This window comes from Protopterus annectens, chromosome 8.part0, assembly GCF_019279795.1.
Source record: "Protopterus annectens isolate FY-2018-M chromosome 8.part0, PAN1.0, whole genome shotgun sequence".
In the NCBI taxonomy this organism is placed as follows: domain Eukaryota; kingdom Metazoa; phylum Chordata; order Ceratodontiformes; family Protopteridae; genus Protopterus; species Protopterus annectens.
The window spans coordinates 1,406,827,323-1,406,843,509 of record NC_056741.1 but is presented as its reverse complement, the minus strand read 5'-3'; the positions used below and the strand labels follow the sequence as shown (position 1 = coordinate 1,406,843,509).

General features: G+C 38.6%; 1 protein-coding gene across 1 annotated transcript in view; it reads right to left on the bottom strand.

Moving 5' to 3' along the window:
* The window catches only part of DIXDC1 (DIX domain containing 1), a 1,310,681-nt gene that overhangs the window by 1,203,413 nt on the left and 91,081 nt on the right, over window positions 1-16,187 (bottom strand). Inside the window, exon 2 of the mRNA XM_044081011.1 lies at window positions 8,045-8,154. Coding sequence (XP_043936946.1) covers window positions 8,045-8,095 — 51 coding nt within the window. The 5' untranslated portion in view covers window positions 8,096-8,154. The remainder of the gene's footprint in view (window positions 1-8,044; window positions 8,155-16,187) is intronic.

Here is a 16,187-nt window from a genome sequence, read left to right as displayed (position 1 = left end):
CCGACTGGACACAGGTCCACTTTCAACAGAGAGCGGGGAGAAAAGCTCCAAATACAATACAGTATATCAGTGAGGATTTGAGCTTACATCGAGAATACATTTCAGCATGCAATATGCAGACATTAACAACCTTTTATTGAAAGGAATATATAGAGTACATTACAAGATTACATTTCAGCATGTAATAAGCAGAGTTTAACAATTTCTTGTTGTAAGGATTATATGCAGTGCATTATAAGACTGAAAACAGTACAATAATTGAAAAAAGTACAAAAATTTTTTTTTATAGGAGTTCATTCTGAAAAGCCATTATGGTTGTGGGTAGAACAGGTATTACTGGGTAACTACAGGAAGAAACAGGTGATCCTTAGCAGAATTCATGCAACAGTGCAGTGGTGTGGTTTAACCTGGGGAGTTACAAGAGCAAAGCCAGTTTTTTGAATAGTGGGTTTTGAGGAGTTTTTTTAAACTGGAAGGCAGAGGTTGTAGAAGTTATGGGGTTTGAGAGTGAGTTCCAGATCCTGGCTATAGTGCATGCAAAGAGAGATTTACCAGCATCATTTTTGTGTTTGATGACATTTATAAGGTTTTGGTTACTAGATCTTACGGTTCCGGAGGTTGTGTAGTGCTGAATTAGACACTGTAGTGCTGGGGCTTTGTCAGGGAGGTAGTAAAGTTTGTGTGCTGTTGAGAGTTGATTAACTAGTAGCAGTTGGGGCAGCTCAAACCAGTTGAGCAGTTTGAGGGTAAGACAGTGATGGGATCTATGACAGGCCTCAGATGCGAACTTGGCAATCTTGTTGTAACAATATTCCATTTTGTTAAGTTCGGTGAGGAGAAGATTTGTCAGTACATGGGAGGCATAAAGGAGGTTGGATAAGAGATGAGTTCTTGCAATTGTAGATTTGGTGTTCTTGGTCATGAACTGTTTGTTTCTATAAAGGAGACCAAGCTTTTTCTTTACTTTCTTGATTGTTTGGGCTATATGAATGTCAAATCTGAGGTTATTATCAATTACTACCCCTAGTAGTATTGTGTGGGTTGTTGGGGTGATTTTGATGTTATCTTTGGAGATAATGGTGAAATCACTGCTTAGATGAGGAGGTCTACCAGAGCCGAAGAGAATTAGGTTGTTTTTGTTTGGGTTTAAGAAATGTTTGATGTTGGTGAACCATGCTTCAGCTAATGCAAAGTTATTATGAGTTATGATTTATAATGCATTTAAGGTGGGGGCACCACATATAATGGTGGTGTCATCTGTGTATTGCACTACTGCAGCAGAGAGTGAGGATGCAGCTATCTGGTTTGTAAATAGGGAGAACAGCAAAGGACCAAGAATGGATCCTTGAGGGACACCTATGCATACTGGTAGTAGGGAGGACAATTGGTCATGTCATAGCACTGCTTGCTGACGGCCTGATAAGGTAGTTACTAAACCATGATACAGTGGAAGAGCTTATGTTAAGGGTAGACAGAGTTTCGAGAAGCATGCTATGGTTTACCATGTCGAAGGCTTTAGATAAGTATAGGAATATGGAGGATACGAATAGTTCCTTGTTTCTGTGGTGATTGACTATGCTGGTACATTAGAGTAGTACTGTGGTGGTGCTATGGGAAGGTCTAAAGCCGTGCTGATAATTGGATAGTCGGTTATTTTTCAGGAGGTGCTGCATTAGTTGAGAGTGAACTAGTCTCTCTAATATTTTTGGTAAAGGTGATAGAATTGCTATTGGGCGGTAGTTGGTGAACTCTAGGGATTTATCTCCTTTGTGGAGTGGAATAATATGTGATATTTTCCACAAGGTGGGTACTGTACATTCAGATGTTGACCTATTTATGAGAATGGATATGGGATAGGCTATGGTCTCAGCTGTTATCTGAAGGAAGTCAGATGGAAGTTTGTCTGCTGCCAGTGTGGTTGGTTTAAGTTTTTTCAGGAGTTTAGTAATAGTTTTAGTAGGCACTGGGTGCAGGGAAAAGCTATAGGAATTGTTTTGTTTATTGAGGTGGGTATGGGTGGCTTTTGGTATGGGGTTGGTAGTGCAATTTTAGGTGTTGGCTAGGGCTTGGACTGTTTCGGTAAATAATTTGTTGAATCGTGTGGGGGTGTTATCATGGTTATTTGGTAATACATGGGTAGGGGTGGTAGATTTTCCACTGTGTAGTAAATTATTTATTGTGGCCCAGAATTCTTGAAGGTTATGAGCACATTTTTCTTGCATGGTTTTATAGTAATTGGTTTTGTCTAATTTAATTTGTTTTTTGGCTTTGTTACAGAGTTCTAAATAATTTTGTTTCAAGGAAGTGGTTTTGTGTTTATGAAATTGTAACTAGGCTTTGTCCCGATCTTTCATTATAGTTTCTGTCTCTTTTGTTAGCCAAGGGGCGTAGTTAGTTCTGACTCTAATGGTTCAGGAGGGTGCATGCTCAATTAGGATTTTAAGGAAGGTTGAGTTAAAGTATCGCACGGCTTCATCTAGAGCTAGTTGACTTCCAACTAACTGTTCTGTTAGTAAAAATATCAATCAAGCAGATGCAGACTTCACAGCAACTTATACTGATGTGTATATCACAGTCATCTAAACAAGACTGACTTTAAACTGGTTTCAGTTCTAACCAGGCATAATTACATTACCTCAGATTTCAGCATGTCTTCCTCCCACACAGGATTTCCCATATGTCCATTAAATGCCTGCATACTAAGGCTCACTTCTTCATAGTTCTGGGCCCAGAAGTTCTTTGACGAGTTTCGCAATTGCATTTCTCCTGATCCTTTCCTGACTCCAAACCCTTTTATGAATTGCTTACAAGCAACTGGGTCCTTCTTGAGAAACTGCGGATAATTACACTTTACATTTCAACTGCATGTTTCATACACTTATTCAGGTATATAGGGAAATTAAAGATAATGGAGCTCATAAACAAAGATATAGGGGACTTGCAGACATTGGACCCGACCCAGTTTGGCTTTGTCAAGGGAAGATCATGCCTTTTGAACTTGGTCGACTTCTTCGAAACAGTCACCAAGGCCATTGATGAGGGAAAGGCAGTCCATACAGCCTACCTTGACCTTGCAAAGGCTTTCGACACAATACCCCACTCGGGTATTGTAGAAAAACTTACCAGCTTAAATGTAAACCCATATGTCACAAGATGGGTTGCAAACTGGCTTAAGGACAGAACCCACAGGGTTAGAGTTGCTGGCGCTGTGTCAGACTCCAAGCCAGTCACAAGTGGTGTCCCACAGGGCTCGGTCCTTGGCCCCATATTGTTTGGCATCTACTTCTCAGAAGTACAGGCCAACATGGGAGGACTTTGGCTGACAAAGTTTGCAGGCGACTGCAAACTGGGCCATAGTGGAAAGTGCATCGGACACGGATATCCTTCAGAAGGGACTCACGGAAACAGATAGCTGGTGCCAGAGCCATGGCCTGAAGTTAAACGCCAAAAATGTATAGTCATACCCTACGGGACAAATAAGTTAACCCCAAGCTACCATATAGGTGGCAATCCACTAAGCACAGAAGAGGTTATCAGGGACCTGGGGACCCAGGTTGACAGTGGCCTTTCTTTTGACACTCACATTGCTAAAGTGGTTAGAAAGACCTTCTACATTGCCCACCTGATCATGAAGGGATTCACATCCAGATCTAGTGAGGTCATTGTTCCCCTGTACTCTTCACTTATCAGACCAATGATCGAGTACAATGCCCCATTCGGGATGTATCTCACCCGACATCTGCAGCAATTGGAGAGACCCCAAAAGTTCCTCACCAAAAGGATAAAGGGACTCCAAAATCTGTCATATGCTGCCAGATTGAAGAAACTCCAGCTCTATTCAGTCGCATACCGCCTGCTCAGAGGTGACATGTGCCTGACATACAAGGCCATGTCCAACCCGGAATTAATGGACATGCTCCACCTCAAAAATCCAAATCCACCAAAACCACTAGAGCAAGCGACTTAAACCTTAGCACGGATATAAATAGGACGTGCTGGAGGGATAGATTTATCACTCAGAGACTCCCTATGCTGTGGAATAAAATCCCGGTCCATGTGAGGCAGAGCACCTCGCTGACTCTGTTCAAGAGAAATCTAGACCTGTGGATGGGAGATCGTAGGTTTACCCCAGGAATCATCTCTGTGTCACTGCTGGACAGAGGCACAACAAACTAATGGGCACAGTATTTTTTCATATAAGGGGTGGCGTAAGCCACAATAATTTGGGCTAGGCTTATAAATGCCTTAGGGCAGATAGCCTAGTATAAACCTATGAACCTATGAACCTATAACTACCTCTGGGAATGTTCGGGGTTATCAAAAAGTACTAGAGAATCATCAGATAACCTATGTAGAAGTTTCTATAGGAATGAGAAGTGTATTAATTGGGTCTCTGACAGAGTAGCTGATGCGAGGAACAGACTACCAAATTACATTAAAGCAAGTACTAATTTAGATGTTTTTAAGAACAGCCTGGACACTAATTATGGGAACAAGTGTTTTGGTTTATTGGCAAGCTAGAGGGGCATTAATGCCCATGCTTGAAATATTTGTATGTATGCATCTATGCATTTCCTTTAACGTCTCTCTCTTATTTTTTTCACATTCACAGAGAGGTTATAAAGTCCCACATATTTTCCTGCCATAGGAAATTCTCAATTTCTCAGTGTAATTCCATAGTGCAGATTCTGTTACATGTTTTACAAAACTTAATTATTGTTTATAAATGACTTAACAGTATGAAAAAAACACACCTTTACATAAAATTCTTTATCCTAGCACCACATCATTTGACAAATAATGTTAAGAACACAACAGAAGTACGTCCTCTAAGTCTCCTGCATGTTGTATTTCCCACGCAGTAGTCTGGTGAGCAGTTAAAAGCCCAGTCTCACTTGCCAGTCTTAGAAATTTCTCACAAACCACAAGTTAATTCAAAGACCCATGTCTTTGTAGTTGAAGTTAAATGAATGATGACAATTTAACTTTAAATTAGCAGAATTTCAATCACTCACACTTATCCCAACATTACAGATTCCTTGGAAGATATTTGCAACTCAAAAGAAAACATTCCGTTCAGCTGACTGTACACAACTTGCATAACTTTATTGTAAAAACTGTTTGCAGCCTTTGTCTGGGATGGAGACTTCTTCAGAACAGAAATTCAGCATTTATTTTTTTTCTTATTTAATTGATTTTAAATATTGTTTGCCACTAGTTTCATTATTTATTTATTAATTAATTAATTAATTTGTTTATTTATTTATTTATTGCTTTAAGATCTGTTTAGCTGAAGCTGGGGTCAGGTTTTTGTCTTCACCTTTTGCTGTCTGCTGATAATTGTTAATGGATCCTACTAAAACAGTTTTGCCAAATGTCATGAACATATTCAGCAACAAAATATGCTCTCTCAGTCCTCTCAAAAGTTAAGAACACCTGATCAACAGACCCTGGTAATACACCAAGCTGCCTGATTTATCAGTACTAAATACAGCTGATCTGAACCCTAGTTAACCTCTTTTAAGTCTTTCTAGTGGTTACATTCCAGAAGCCTGGAAAATTGCCACTGTAATGTAGTCTATCCGGATAACTAACAGTGTAACGACACAAGGGTTGACTGTAAATTGTGTTATTCGCTCTTCCACTGACTAACGATGCTATAACATGGGTTATACCATTTTAACAACTGGTGCGGGACAACGGTCTGAGAAAATGTGAAAAAAATAGAATAATTCATTTTGATGAACAAAACATTTTTACATGCCATATAAGTAACGCACCCCTCCAATCAGACACGCTGTTATAAGAGACGTAGGCACCCTTCTTGATAATTCCTTATTAACTGACCATCATGCCCCCACAACAGTTAGGAAAAGCCTTCTTTCTGTCTCATCTGATTTCTGAAGGCATATGCACTAGATCCAAAAAGTCTTAATTTATGTTTACTCAAATATCATCAGTCTCATCACTAAATATATTGCACTTTATGGCATGTACTTGTCTAAACACATCACATAATTTGAGAAACTTCAGAGGTTCATTACTAAAAAGGTCAGGGCCTCAAATATATTAGTTATCAGGACAGACTGAGTCTTTTCTCTGTACTCAGCCCCTTATAGATAGTTTCCTCTATGGAGATCTGTGTCTAATCTTTCAAGCCATGAAAGATTTAACTCTGTCTGACCTCCTATTCCTTTACAAAACTAATAGTACCTCAAATACTTGCTTAAAGAAATTAAGCCTTCAACAGATAAATAAGATATGCTGGAGTGATAGATTCATATTCCAACATATCTATCAACTTTGAAAACAACCTTACTACAAGTGAACCAGAGAAGCACCCTTTCCACCTTCTAGGTAAGCTTAGATAATTGGATTGGCAGCTTCAAATTATCCCCTGATCTACACTGTCTTGCCTTTCATGCGGCTGATAAGAACTTCTGAATAGGGTTTTTGGCTAGTTTGGTAGTGGTCTGCAGACTGATTGTTCAGTACTTACCTATGAACCTATCTGCAGCTGAAGTAACATAACTATTTCCCTGTAAAGACAGACTGATTCTAACAGGTAGCTACCAGAAAACAAATACTTGAACCAAAGGCAAAATACAGCAGAGGCACAACATGATAACATTTGTCACAGTCTGGAGAAGTAAGCACTGATTATATGGAGGAAGTTTTAGTGTGAATTTTACTAGCTGTAATAAAGACAAATTTCATCATACTGTTCTGCTGGATCTTGTCTAAGCTGAAGTCTGACAACAGTCTGACAATTTCCTTTCTAAGATGCAGTCAACATACATTAAATCAGTTATTTTTGTTGAGGTAGACGAGAGGGTGGTTTCCTTGGCGCTTAGGGAGACTGCAGGTTTGAATTCCATATAAAATGGGTGTTATCAACAGCTAGACTTTATTCCTTATACAAATGGATGTAGATCACCGTGATTAACAAGGAAAATGTTTATAGTAGTCTTTGCAAAATACTGACCAAATACGGAAAGACATACGTACATCATTGTTCTTAAGGCATTCGGTGCTACAGTCTAATGTGACTTGGACCTCTAGACATCACCACTGGGAATGGAGGGGTACATTATCCTTGTGTAAAAGCGAAACACAGTACAAAACCACATCACCGGAAACGAGGTACAGCAAATATCTTCCTAGTCTGAAGAACAGGAGAAGTTAACATGCTGGTTTTATTTTGTGAAACTGGACATATGCCTTCCTCACAGAAAAGTCAGAATGTTGTAACAATTCCTTTTTTTATATGCTGGGGTAAATACTGCAGCAGTACAACCTTTAAAATAAAATTATAAGTCAAAATATTTTTGACTAATGCACTGCAGTGCTTGTGGGTGTGTTTATTACCTAGCACAGGCAAACTGAGATGTAGTCTCCTAGACATAGTGGTGAGTTTGTGCTGTTTCAGTACCACAAACTAACAAAACCTTGAAAGCGGACAAGGCATGTTGGTTAGGGTTATAAAGCAAATATAAATATAGATAATTTTTCCAAGGTAGTTTGTGTTCATCTTTTTTACTTATTAACTACAATGTGCATTACCTCTTCCATCTTCTTGCCAGCCCCTCCATACCAGCCATCTGTGTACCTGTACCACAGCCATTAATTCACTGTAAAAATAGGCTTCCTACTGTCGTTTTGCTAACAGAAAGCCTCACTCTGAAGGACGTTTTTAGGTTAGCAGTTCAATCCCCTTCCATCATGATGCCTCCACACCAAGTCTAACAGCTGGTAAAGTGTTCACCCCCTCCTCAAGGACAGGCTCCTTTTTAAAGTTCTTAGATCTCCATTATAAGTCACTGCCCTGCATAAGGGCTCATCCCCAAGCCAAACCCTGGCATCACCATGACATGGATCTGCTCTCCCTCGTGCTGGTACAAATAATCTTACACTTGTTTCCTAACTACCAGTCTACCTTCGAATATTTGCAGCCGAACCTCACAAGGTTTTCATTCCAGCCAAGCTATGTGCTGAATCTTCTCTGAGATACATTAATAAAAAGTAAATAAATTCAAAAACTTACAGAGCCTTCTGTGGTGGCAGTGGAACTCTGCTCAGTGTGAGGGGTACCCATTTAACTGCCAAATGATCCCTTGTCACCATACACAGACAGATCCAACTGGGCAGAAGATTCTAGAAGAAAAGATAAACACACGTAATGCTGGAACAAATATTTTTTGAGCAAGAATGATGCATTAATCTGTAGTGAGTTGACACCAGATAAACCATGTACACTTAAATTTGTAAATCATTAAGAAGTCATTCATTTTTAAGAAATTGTCACTATATCTTTTGGATTTATAGCAGAACATCATACAAGTCATACATGGAAACATTACATTGTAAAAGAGAGAATCTGTCTGTTCAGCTGACAACCCGCACTGACAAGTTCTACAGCAACATGCAGAAAATGTTTTTGCATGAGGTAACGCTCCTGCATCCCTCACACCTCTAAATGAACTAAGTCCAAAAACTGCATAAACCTCTGGATAAATAGAAACTTCCCTGCCCCATCTAATTCATTTTAATAGCAAAAGTTCAATCAACTATAGAGAGGATTTTGTTAAAAATGAGTGATTATTCCCAATAAAAAAAGACAAAAAAAAAATGACTATTCTTATTTTATGTTTACTTAACATGCTGATACACACATATCTCATGGCTTTTTCTTCCTATCAATATTTGCTACAATTCTTTTTAATTAAGTTGCTACCCAACGGGTAGCACATCCTCAAGGCAGCACATCCTCTTTCTATGTTACAGTATTAGTAATCTCTGTTTACAACCCAAAATTGCTGGATTGAGGCTACAGCCCAGATATCTCAACCTCCGAGGGAGATACCCTAGCCTCTGATCCACTGATTCTAAGCAACTGTCTGCATTATGAAGATTTCATTAAGGAAATTAAAACTGGATTTTATAAACAGGGTCATCAGTAAACTAATGGTCAACAGTGTGTGTTCCTTGAATGAAGATCTAGATTTAATAAGCTTATGAAATCAGCCGAGGGTACTCTCTTGGGAAGGACCAGCCCTCTCATTCATAAGAACTTGCAACCTAATAAAGAAAATTCTGTTCCTCTGCAGTGCTGACAATTTAAATAGGTTTATGAGGTGTGCCATTCTTAAAAGGCTATATCAGTGGCATGCCAGAAGGCAGTACGATCTTCATAGTTAACAATAACAATCGGAGTAAGATAGTGGTTTATTTATAATTCTGTAGAAGATTCAAAGCTCTATACTAAACCCTTCAATGGCTTTACTTGACAGTTCAAAGTAGGATACAATCAAGAAAAGATGTCACAGTGAACATTAACTGGCTAGTTTCCACAGTAAACAGGCCACACCAAAACCTTCTAAGAAAGCATATTATTCTATAAGTCATCAGCATGCTATCCTACATGCGGTAATTCTTAGTCGAGACTTCCATTTTTGTTAAGTACTTGGCTAGTCCTTAACTTCCAAAAATACGTTATTTCTGCTAAATTCTCTATGTACATAATATGCATCTTTGCCCTTGCAGCCTGGGTTACAGCTGAACAGGATCTGCCTCCGATCAGTTCACGTACCTAGTTAAATTACTAAATTAGGTCACTTTGCAGTATGCACAACTGTGTCATCTATTTTACTTTAATTTTCTTCTTCCAGTGTTAACAGACAAATATGCCTCTGTCCACACACAAACGTATACCATATATTTAATCTACCATGATACAAAATATTACATACACACACATATAAAATATATATATATATATATATATATATATATACATGCACATGTTTGTGCTGACAGTTTTAGAATTCAGTGTCACCACTATATAAACTTACAGTAAGTATAAATGCATACACATGCAATGAAAAGCATTCAATAATAAATGTATAACATCCAACAATAAAAGAACAATAAGGAGCAATAAAGACAGATCTGCGTCATACTGAGCTACAACCTTATTGTGTCCCAGGTGACTAAGGTTTGATTAGTGACCAGGAAATGAAGCATTGCCTGCTTGCTTCGCTCAGGAGGGAGGGAGGGGTGTGAGCTCACATGCCCATGGTTCTCACTCCATGTTAGAATCACCAGCAGAGAACAAAGATCTCATGGCTGTGCTTACTGTAAACAAAGCAGGACAATTAGGCTCATATCATTTGCAGTAGTGGGTGAAACCTCTTAAAGCACCCCCATAACATTCCACACTCTTTTACTGGACATCACCTGATGTGCACAGAGGGAATTTTAGGGCTTATAAGATAATACTTCTGATTACTGCCTCTGCTTGGATAATGATGTTTTCATTGCAACCATGGTCTTGCTTCATAAACAAAAACAAATAGCTAATTGTAATTGTAGCAGTGACTTAGTATTTGGCAGGGATGGAGACCAAAATAATCAATACACATATAAATAAACAGATACAGAAATGTGTCTGTGTCTGCCTACATATTTAGGGGAAGGAAGGAAGACCAAAACAACAAAAGGCAAAACAAATTTTACAGGAACGATTACTTGATGTCGGCATATGAATTATTAGAACAGATTTTTGTCAAAACTTCTTAAGTAAGCTCTATTAAAGATCATTTTGCATTGCATTCTTATTAAAAAAAAAAGATTCAAACTGGCATTGTCTGTGGTTTAGACAGGCAATGGCAGCTTGAATCCTGTTTACTTATATATACATACATGAGATGATCAAATATTATTTCTGCATGTATATAATTAAAATAATATTTTACTAATGCCTCATAATGGAGTCATTTAACTAAAGCTGCTATTGTTATGCTTTAATTCAAAGACTGTGCTCACCCTTCACTACTTCTACCACCTCAGGTAGCATCGTGTTTCTGAAGCCCAGCTTGGCTTTGTCTATTTGTTTGCTTATTTCTATATGAAATTTTATACTTATAAACTATCTTTTATCAAAGATTCTACACTTACTTTGGTATGGACATCCCATTTTGGAGGTGTCTATTGGTTACTTGTTTTGATCATTGTGATGTGGGATCCCTGTCACTTCTCTGAATGCACAGGCATTCAACATGCCTACTGGACAACTACAGTCTTCTGTCCATGTCAGGGTGTGGCTCTGAATAGCCGTCTTCTTCCAGGTATGCACATCTGGTCACCATTCCATCTATTTGGCATCTGCATCTCTGAGTACATATTGAATTACCAAATTTGTAGGCCCAACCTGGATATAAAAACTTGCCCAGTGAATCTCTGGCAGCAGTGATTGCTGCTGTTAGGTGACTATTTTAAAATTCTTCATTTACAGTTTGCACACATGCATTGTTTCCATTCCTTTCCTCCTTTTCTTGCTGTTTGTTTTATTTGTTTGACTTTCAAGCTGTTCTTTTCTTGGAGTTTTAAAAGTTCTTGGTTGGAGCCATTTAGCAATGATTTACTTTTCATTCTTTGACTGCAAAGGGTTGAATTCTAACTGATTTCTTGGAGGAGCTGACAAGCAGCATTTTTATATAAGGTACGCCGAAAAAGGCAAAGTTTAAGGGCAGCTGCTGTGGTGCAGCGGTTAGCGTTGCCGCCTCACAAAAAGAGGCTCTCCGGTTCAATCCTTGGCTAGGAAGCCCTCTGTGTGGAGTCTGCATGTCCTCCCTGTGGTTGTGTGGGTTTCCTTTGGGTGCTCTGGTTTCCTCCCACATCCCAAAGACATGCTGTAGGTGGATTGGACACTCTAAATTGGCCCTAGGTGTGCATATGTGTGTGTGTGCCTTCTGTAGAAGGTTGGGTGCCGGGCTGGCAACTCGACACCGTAAAACTCTACTGCCAATCATGAGCAGGCAGGTGATCCATTGTGGCAACCCCTAACCGGGAAAAGCCGAAAGAAGAAAATACAAAGTTTAAATCTCAAGAGAACCGCCACTGGCCTGCTGCAGTTGTGTAACTATTTTGGAATTCTTCATTTAAGGTTTGCACACTTGTATCACTTCTATTTTTGTTCTTTTTATTGCAATTTACTTTACTTTAAATTTGTTTTTTATTTTAAATTCATTTTACTTATATTTTTCTCTTTGAGTTTTAGAAGTTCTTGGTTAGGGCCAGTTAACAGTATTTTCTGGTCTCAGAATGCAAAGTAATCAAGTCCTAGCCATATCAGGAAACGCTGACAGTAGGTACACACCATACACCCTTCACTCTTCTGACATTTCTTCACCGTGGCAAATGTGTAGAATGAAATGCTGCATTTCTGCATCTCTTTGCTTTATAAAAACATAAGGGAGTAGGACAACTGAATAAGACTGATGGGATCAGTGGCAACTTTGTCAATATTACTTTTTTTCAACTGTAAAATTTGACAGAAGAGTGAGTTCATCAAAATTAGCAATTATATGACTGTTTAAGGATTCTGTATTTTAATGAGTTTATTACTCTAGCTGTAATAGTGTTGACATTAAGTAAGCGACACAATGCATAGTTACATATCTTTCTTTTTCTGTACTAAAAACTGCAGTAACTTTGGAGTTGATTATAATATGTTAAGAAAAACAAAAACAGACAGAACACCCCTGTATGGAGGCTCATATGTTAAAATATGTGTTGTTTGGGCTTTTGGCAATGATATGTGACCATGCAATTTTGCTATGTGTTTCATTTTCTTTGTGGGAGGTAGCACATTATGTGTTGAGTTCTACAAAATGAAAACTAACTGCAGCTACCAAGCCAAGATATGAAGCAAAAGCTATTTATTATACAACATCATCTCTTCTAGTTAGTGCTTTTGTATTATACGTATTATAAAAAATTTACACAGGAGACTTCATCAGACCAAAAGCTGGTTGCAAGTACATGTATTTGAATAAATCAATTAAAACACACAACAAAATATACCAATTAACAATACAGTCTCAAGTTTTTTCACACATTTCCATTCATAAAAACAGCAATATGACCTTAAACATGTGATACAGTCATCCAATTATAAATTAAGCCACCCTGCATCCCCCTACACGTGGGTTATGCCACCTGATTTAATTATTCCAAAGGAAAACATGACTATTTCTTCTACACTGTGTGACACCAGAGTGAGAATAATTAAATAATGGGTTGTGAGTGCTGTAGAGAAGCTTGCCCCCTTCCCACATAAATAATGTAGTAAATATATATATTTTTTTCAGTAACTGTAGCCTTGCATAGGTAGGCTATCCGAACTTATCTGTTGAACCCATTGCTGACTTTAGACACATCCTCCTGTCCTGTCAATGGGTCCTTACCCTGGTGTTACCAGTACTGGGAATATCAGTGTGATCCTTCACCAGGTGGATCTTATTTCACACAGAATGAATCTCTCATCCATGTTGGCATTGCTGCCCCTTGACCATGAAGTGGACCAAATGGCTGAGAAAGCCATCATACTGCAGCTGGCTGGTTGGAGCAGATTGTGGTAATGACCTTACCAATAGGGATCTGTTGGCTTATACACTTTGCACATGGGGATGCAATGTGGCACTTCAAGGGTAACACCCTCCTTCACTGTTGACATACACCCTACTTAACCCCCACCCTCATGCCTGCTGATCTCCTGTACACGCAGACTCTACAGGCAGCAGACAACAGCTAACCACCTCACCATGTTGTCCCTTTCCCCTCCGCCCTTAAGAGAGGCAATCAGGCTTATTGCTTCATCATTCCTCTCCCCTCCCCAATTGGGTCCAGTACCTAGACCACTACTGAAAGCCATGCTGTAGTCAGGACTCCATCTCTCTACTCTACAGAGTCAACAAATGAATACACAGGATCGGTCATTCAGTAATTTGAAAAGGAGTACGTATTAGCGGTGTTAAGGTTACATACAGTATGATTTGTACTTGACGTTGTCTTCAACTGTATTACTGTTAGGAGTTCTTGCAGTTCCTAATTTGAAGCTTCAGTATTTTATATTTGGTCGTGTTCATCTTCCAAAGCAGATGTGTAAGTATCATTACCATTACTAAACACAGAGGGGACAAGTATTAGGTAGCAAAAATGTAGCCACTTAAGCCTGTACCAGTGGTAAATGGATAAAGCCTTGACTACCTTCATGGTATCCTGAGTCTGAACAGTGACAAGGGTACTTGATGGCACAGGCAGGGAGGATGGACTTGTCTTCACTGGATGAAAGAGCCTCAGGTGGAGAGCAGAGATTTGACATGATGCAGGTAGCAGCAGCAGAGAAGACATGGGTGTCACCACCAAAGTCAGTAATGGTAGCCCTTGTCACAGCATGTGAGGGAGTGAGTACGCATGCAATGACAGAGGGACATGGGCAGTACTTGTGCTGATACAAGTGCACTTGTCACCACGAGGGAAAGGCTCTGTCATAAAAAAAAATACTCTCACTGCCAGACAGCACAAAACACCCACTTTGCTTCCTGAATGATGACTCACCTCAGACAGCACAACGTCTGATCAAGGTGAGCTTTGAACATTAGCAGGCATGGGGCAAAAATCATTATTTAAAAAAAAAATAGCAGCCATCAGGCAAAGATCATTATTTAAAAAAAAAAAGTAGCAGCCAGTTAATATGCAAGTTAACACCAGTCTAGTTTTGACCTCTTCATTCAGAGTTCCCATCTCTTATACCACCCCTTCCAGAGTCCTGAAGCTGTTAACATGGTCCATTGTCTTCCCTTATATCTCAATTTTCAGATCCGTCTGATATTTTCAGTCTTAAATTATAAAGTAATTATTATATTGATATAACCAGAATTACTATTAAAAGACCAACATATAAAAGTAATATCTTTTAACATGCATAATCTTTCCAGATTAAGTATTAAAACAAGAAGCAGGGTCTACTTCTAAAGACAGAGTGAAATGCAGTTACCACAATGAGTGCATTTATTAAGTAATTTACTACTGCAGAACAGAAGAATGCTAGTAGATTCATTCAAGAAAAACCACCAAGCAAACATAGCAACACAATATAAATAACAAAGTATAGACATTAACTTTTTATTATTTTCCAAAGCCAGTGAACAAACACAGTATTCTGAGGTCTTCGAAGATAAGTTTTTCTTGCCTTTCTCACTTCAGTGTAATGTTAACCTTAAGCATGGCTAATATCACAGCCATCATACAAACAACTTCCTTCCTATTTAACAAGAAAATTCAGTTGCAAAAAAGGAAGAAAATATAGCCATGCCCATATTAAAACGGCTTTGGTCAACAATCAATAAACGTAGCTTGGTAAAAAGTCACAGTCCTGTACTTTCACAGATGAAACAAAGTAAAATACACATGCAGATTTAATTCAAATTACATAAATTCTGCAAGCTCTCTTAATAAACACAATACACTCAACACATCAGTAAGTTATACAGACATTATTACTCTACTACCCTTTCACATACAGAACACCTACCTGCATGACAAAAATATGTATTTAAAACCTTAAACCTACCTCTCTCGCAGTAGTCCCCCAGCAGAATATCTCAAAATTGTTACAGAAGCCATTTGCATACCATATCAATACTTATAAATCACTTTATCCAAGAATCTATAGTCCCAAAACTCTGAAAACAGTCCTGCATTATTCCCTTAGCTACAGGTGGCAAATCTCTTGACATAGTATAAAGACCTATAGCCATCTTGTCCCCTCTACCTAAAACACTTAAAACAAAATGTGTTCACCTAAGGTGAATCAACTACCTAACAGAGAACAAATTCTTCTTCAAAATGGCATAGATTTAAGGTCACAGAATAGTAACAGCAACAGTGACTTTCACATACTATGTTTTTGAATGATGAAATCAAGGTGAAAGGGTTGCATCCATATTTCTAGACCTTTCCAGAACATTTGCTTCAGTTTCACATCCTGTGCTATAATCCAGTCTCAAGGAACTGGGCCCTGCAAATAATATAATAAATTGGTTTTAAAATTACCCCAGCCACTGAACACAGTGTGTACCTGAAGCAAATAAGCTATCAATGCCTCAGCAAACAGATGTGCAACACAGTTCAATATCGGGACGATTACTCTTCAATATATTAATAAACAAAACGCGTGCAGCCTCTCTCCCAGCATATGTAATCCAGTATGCAAACAACTCAAAATTAGTATCTGCAGTCTCTTTAGTCAAACATTTCCAAGATGACCCACCATTCCTTCACAAAAAATAAAAAGTGGCTAGAGCAATCTAAACTACTCCTAAATCTAAAGAAAACTGAACTAA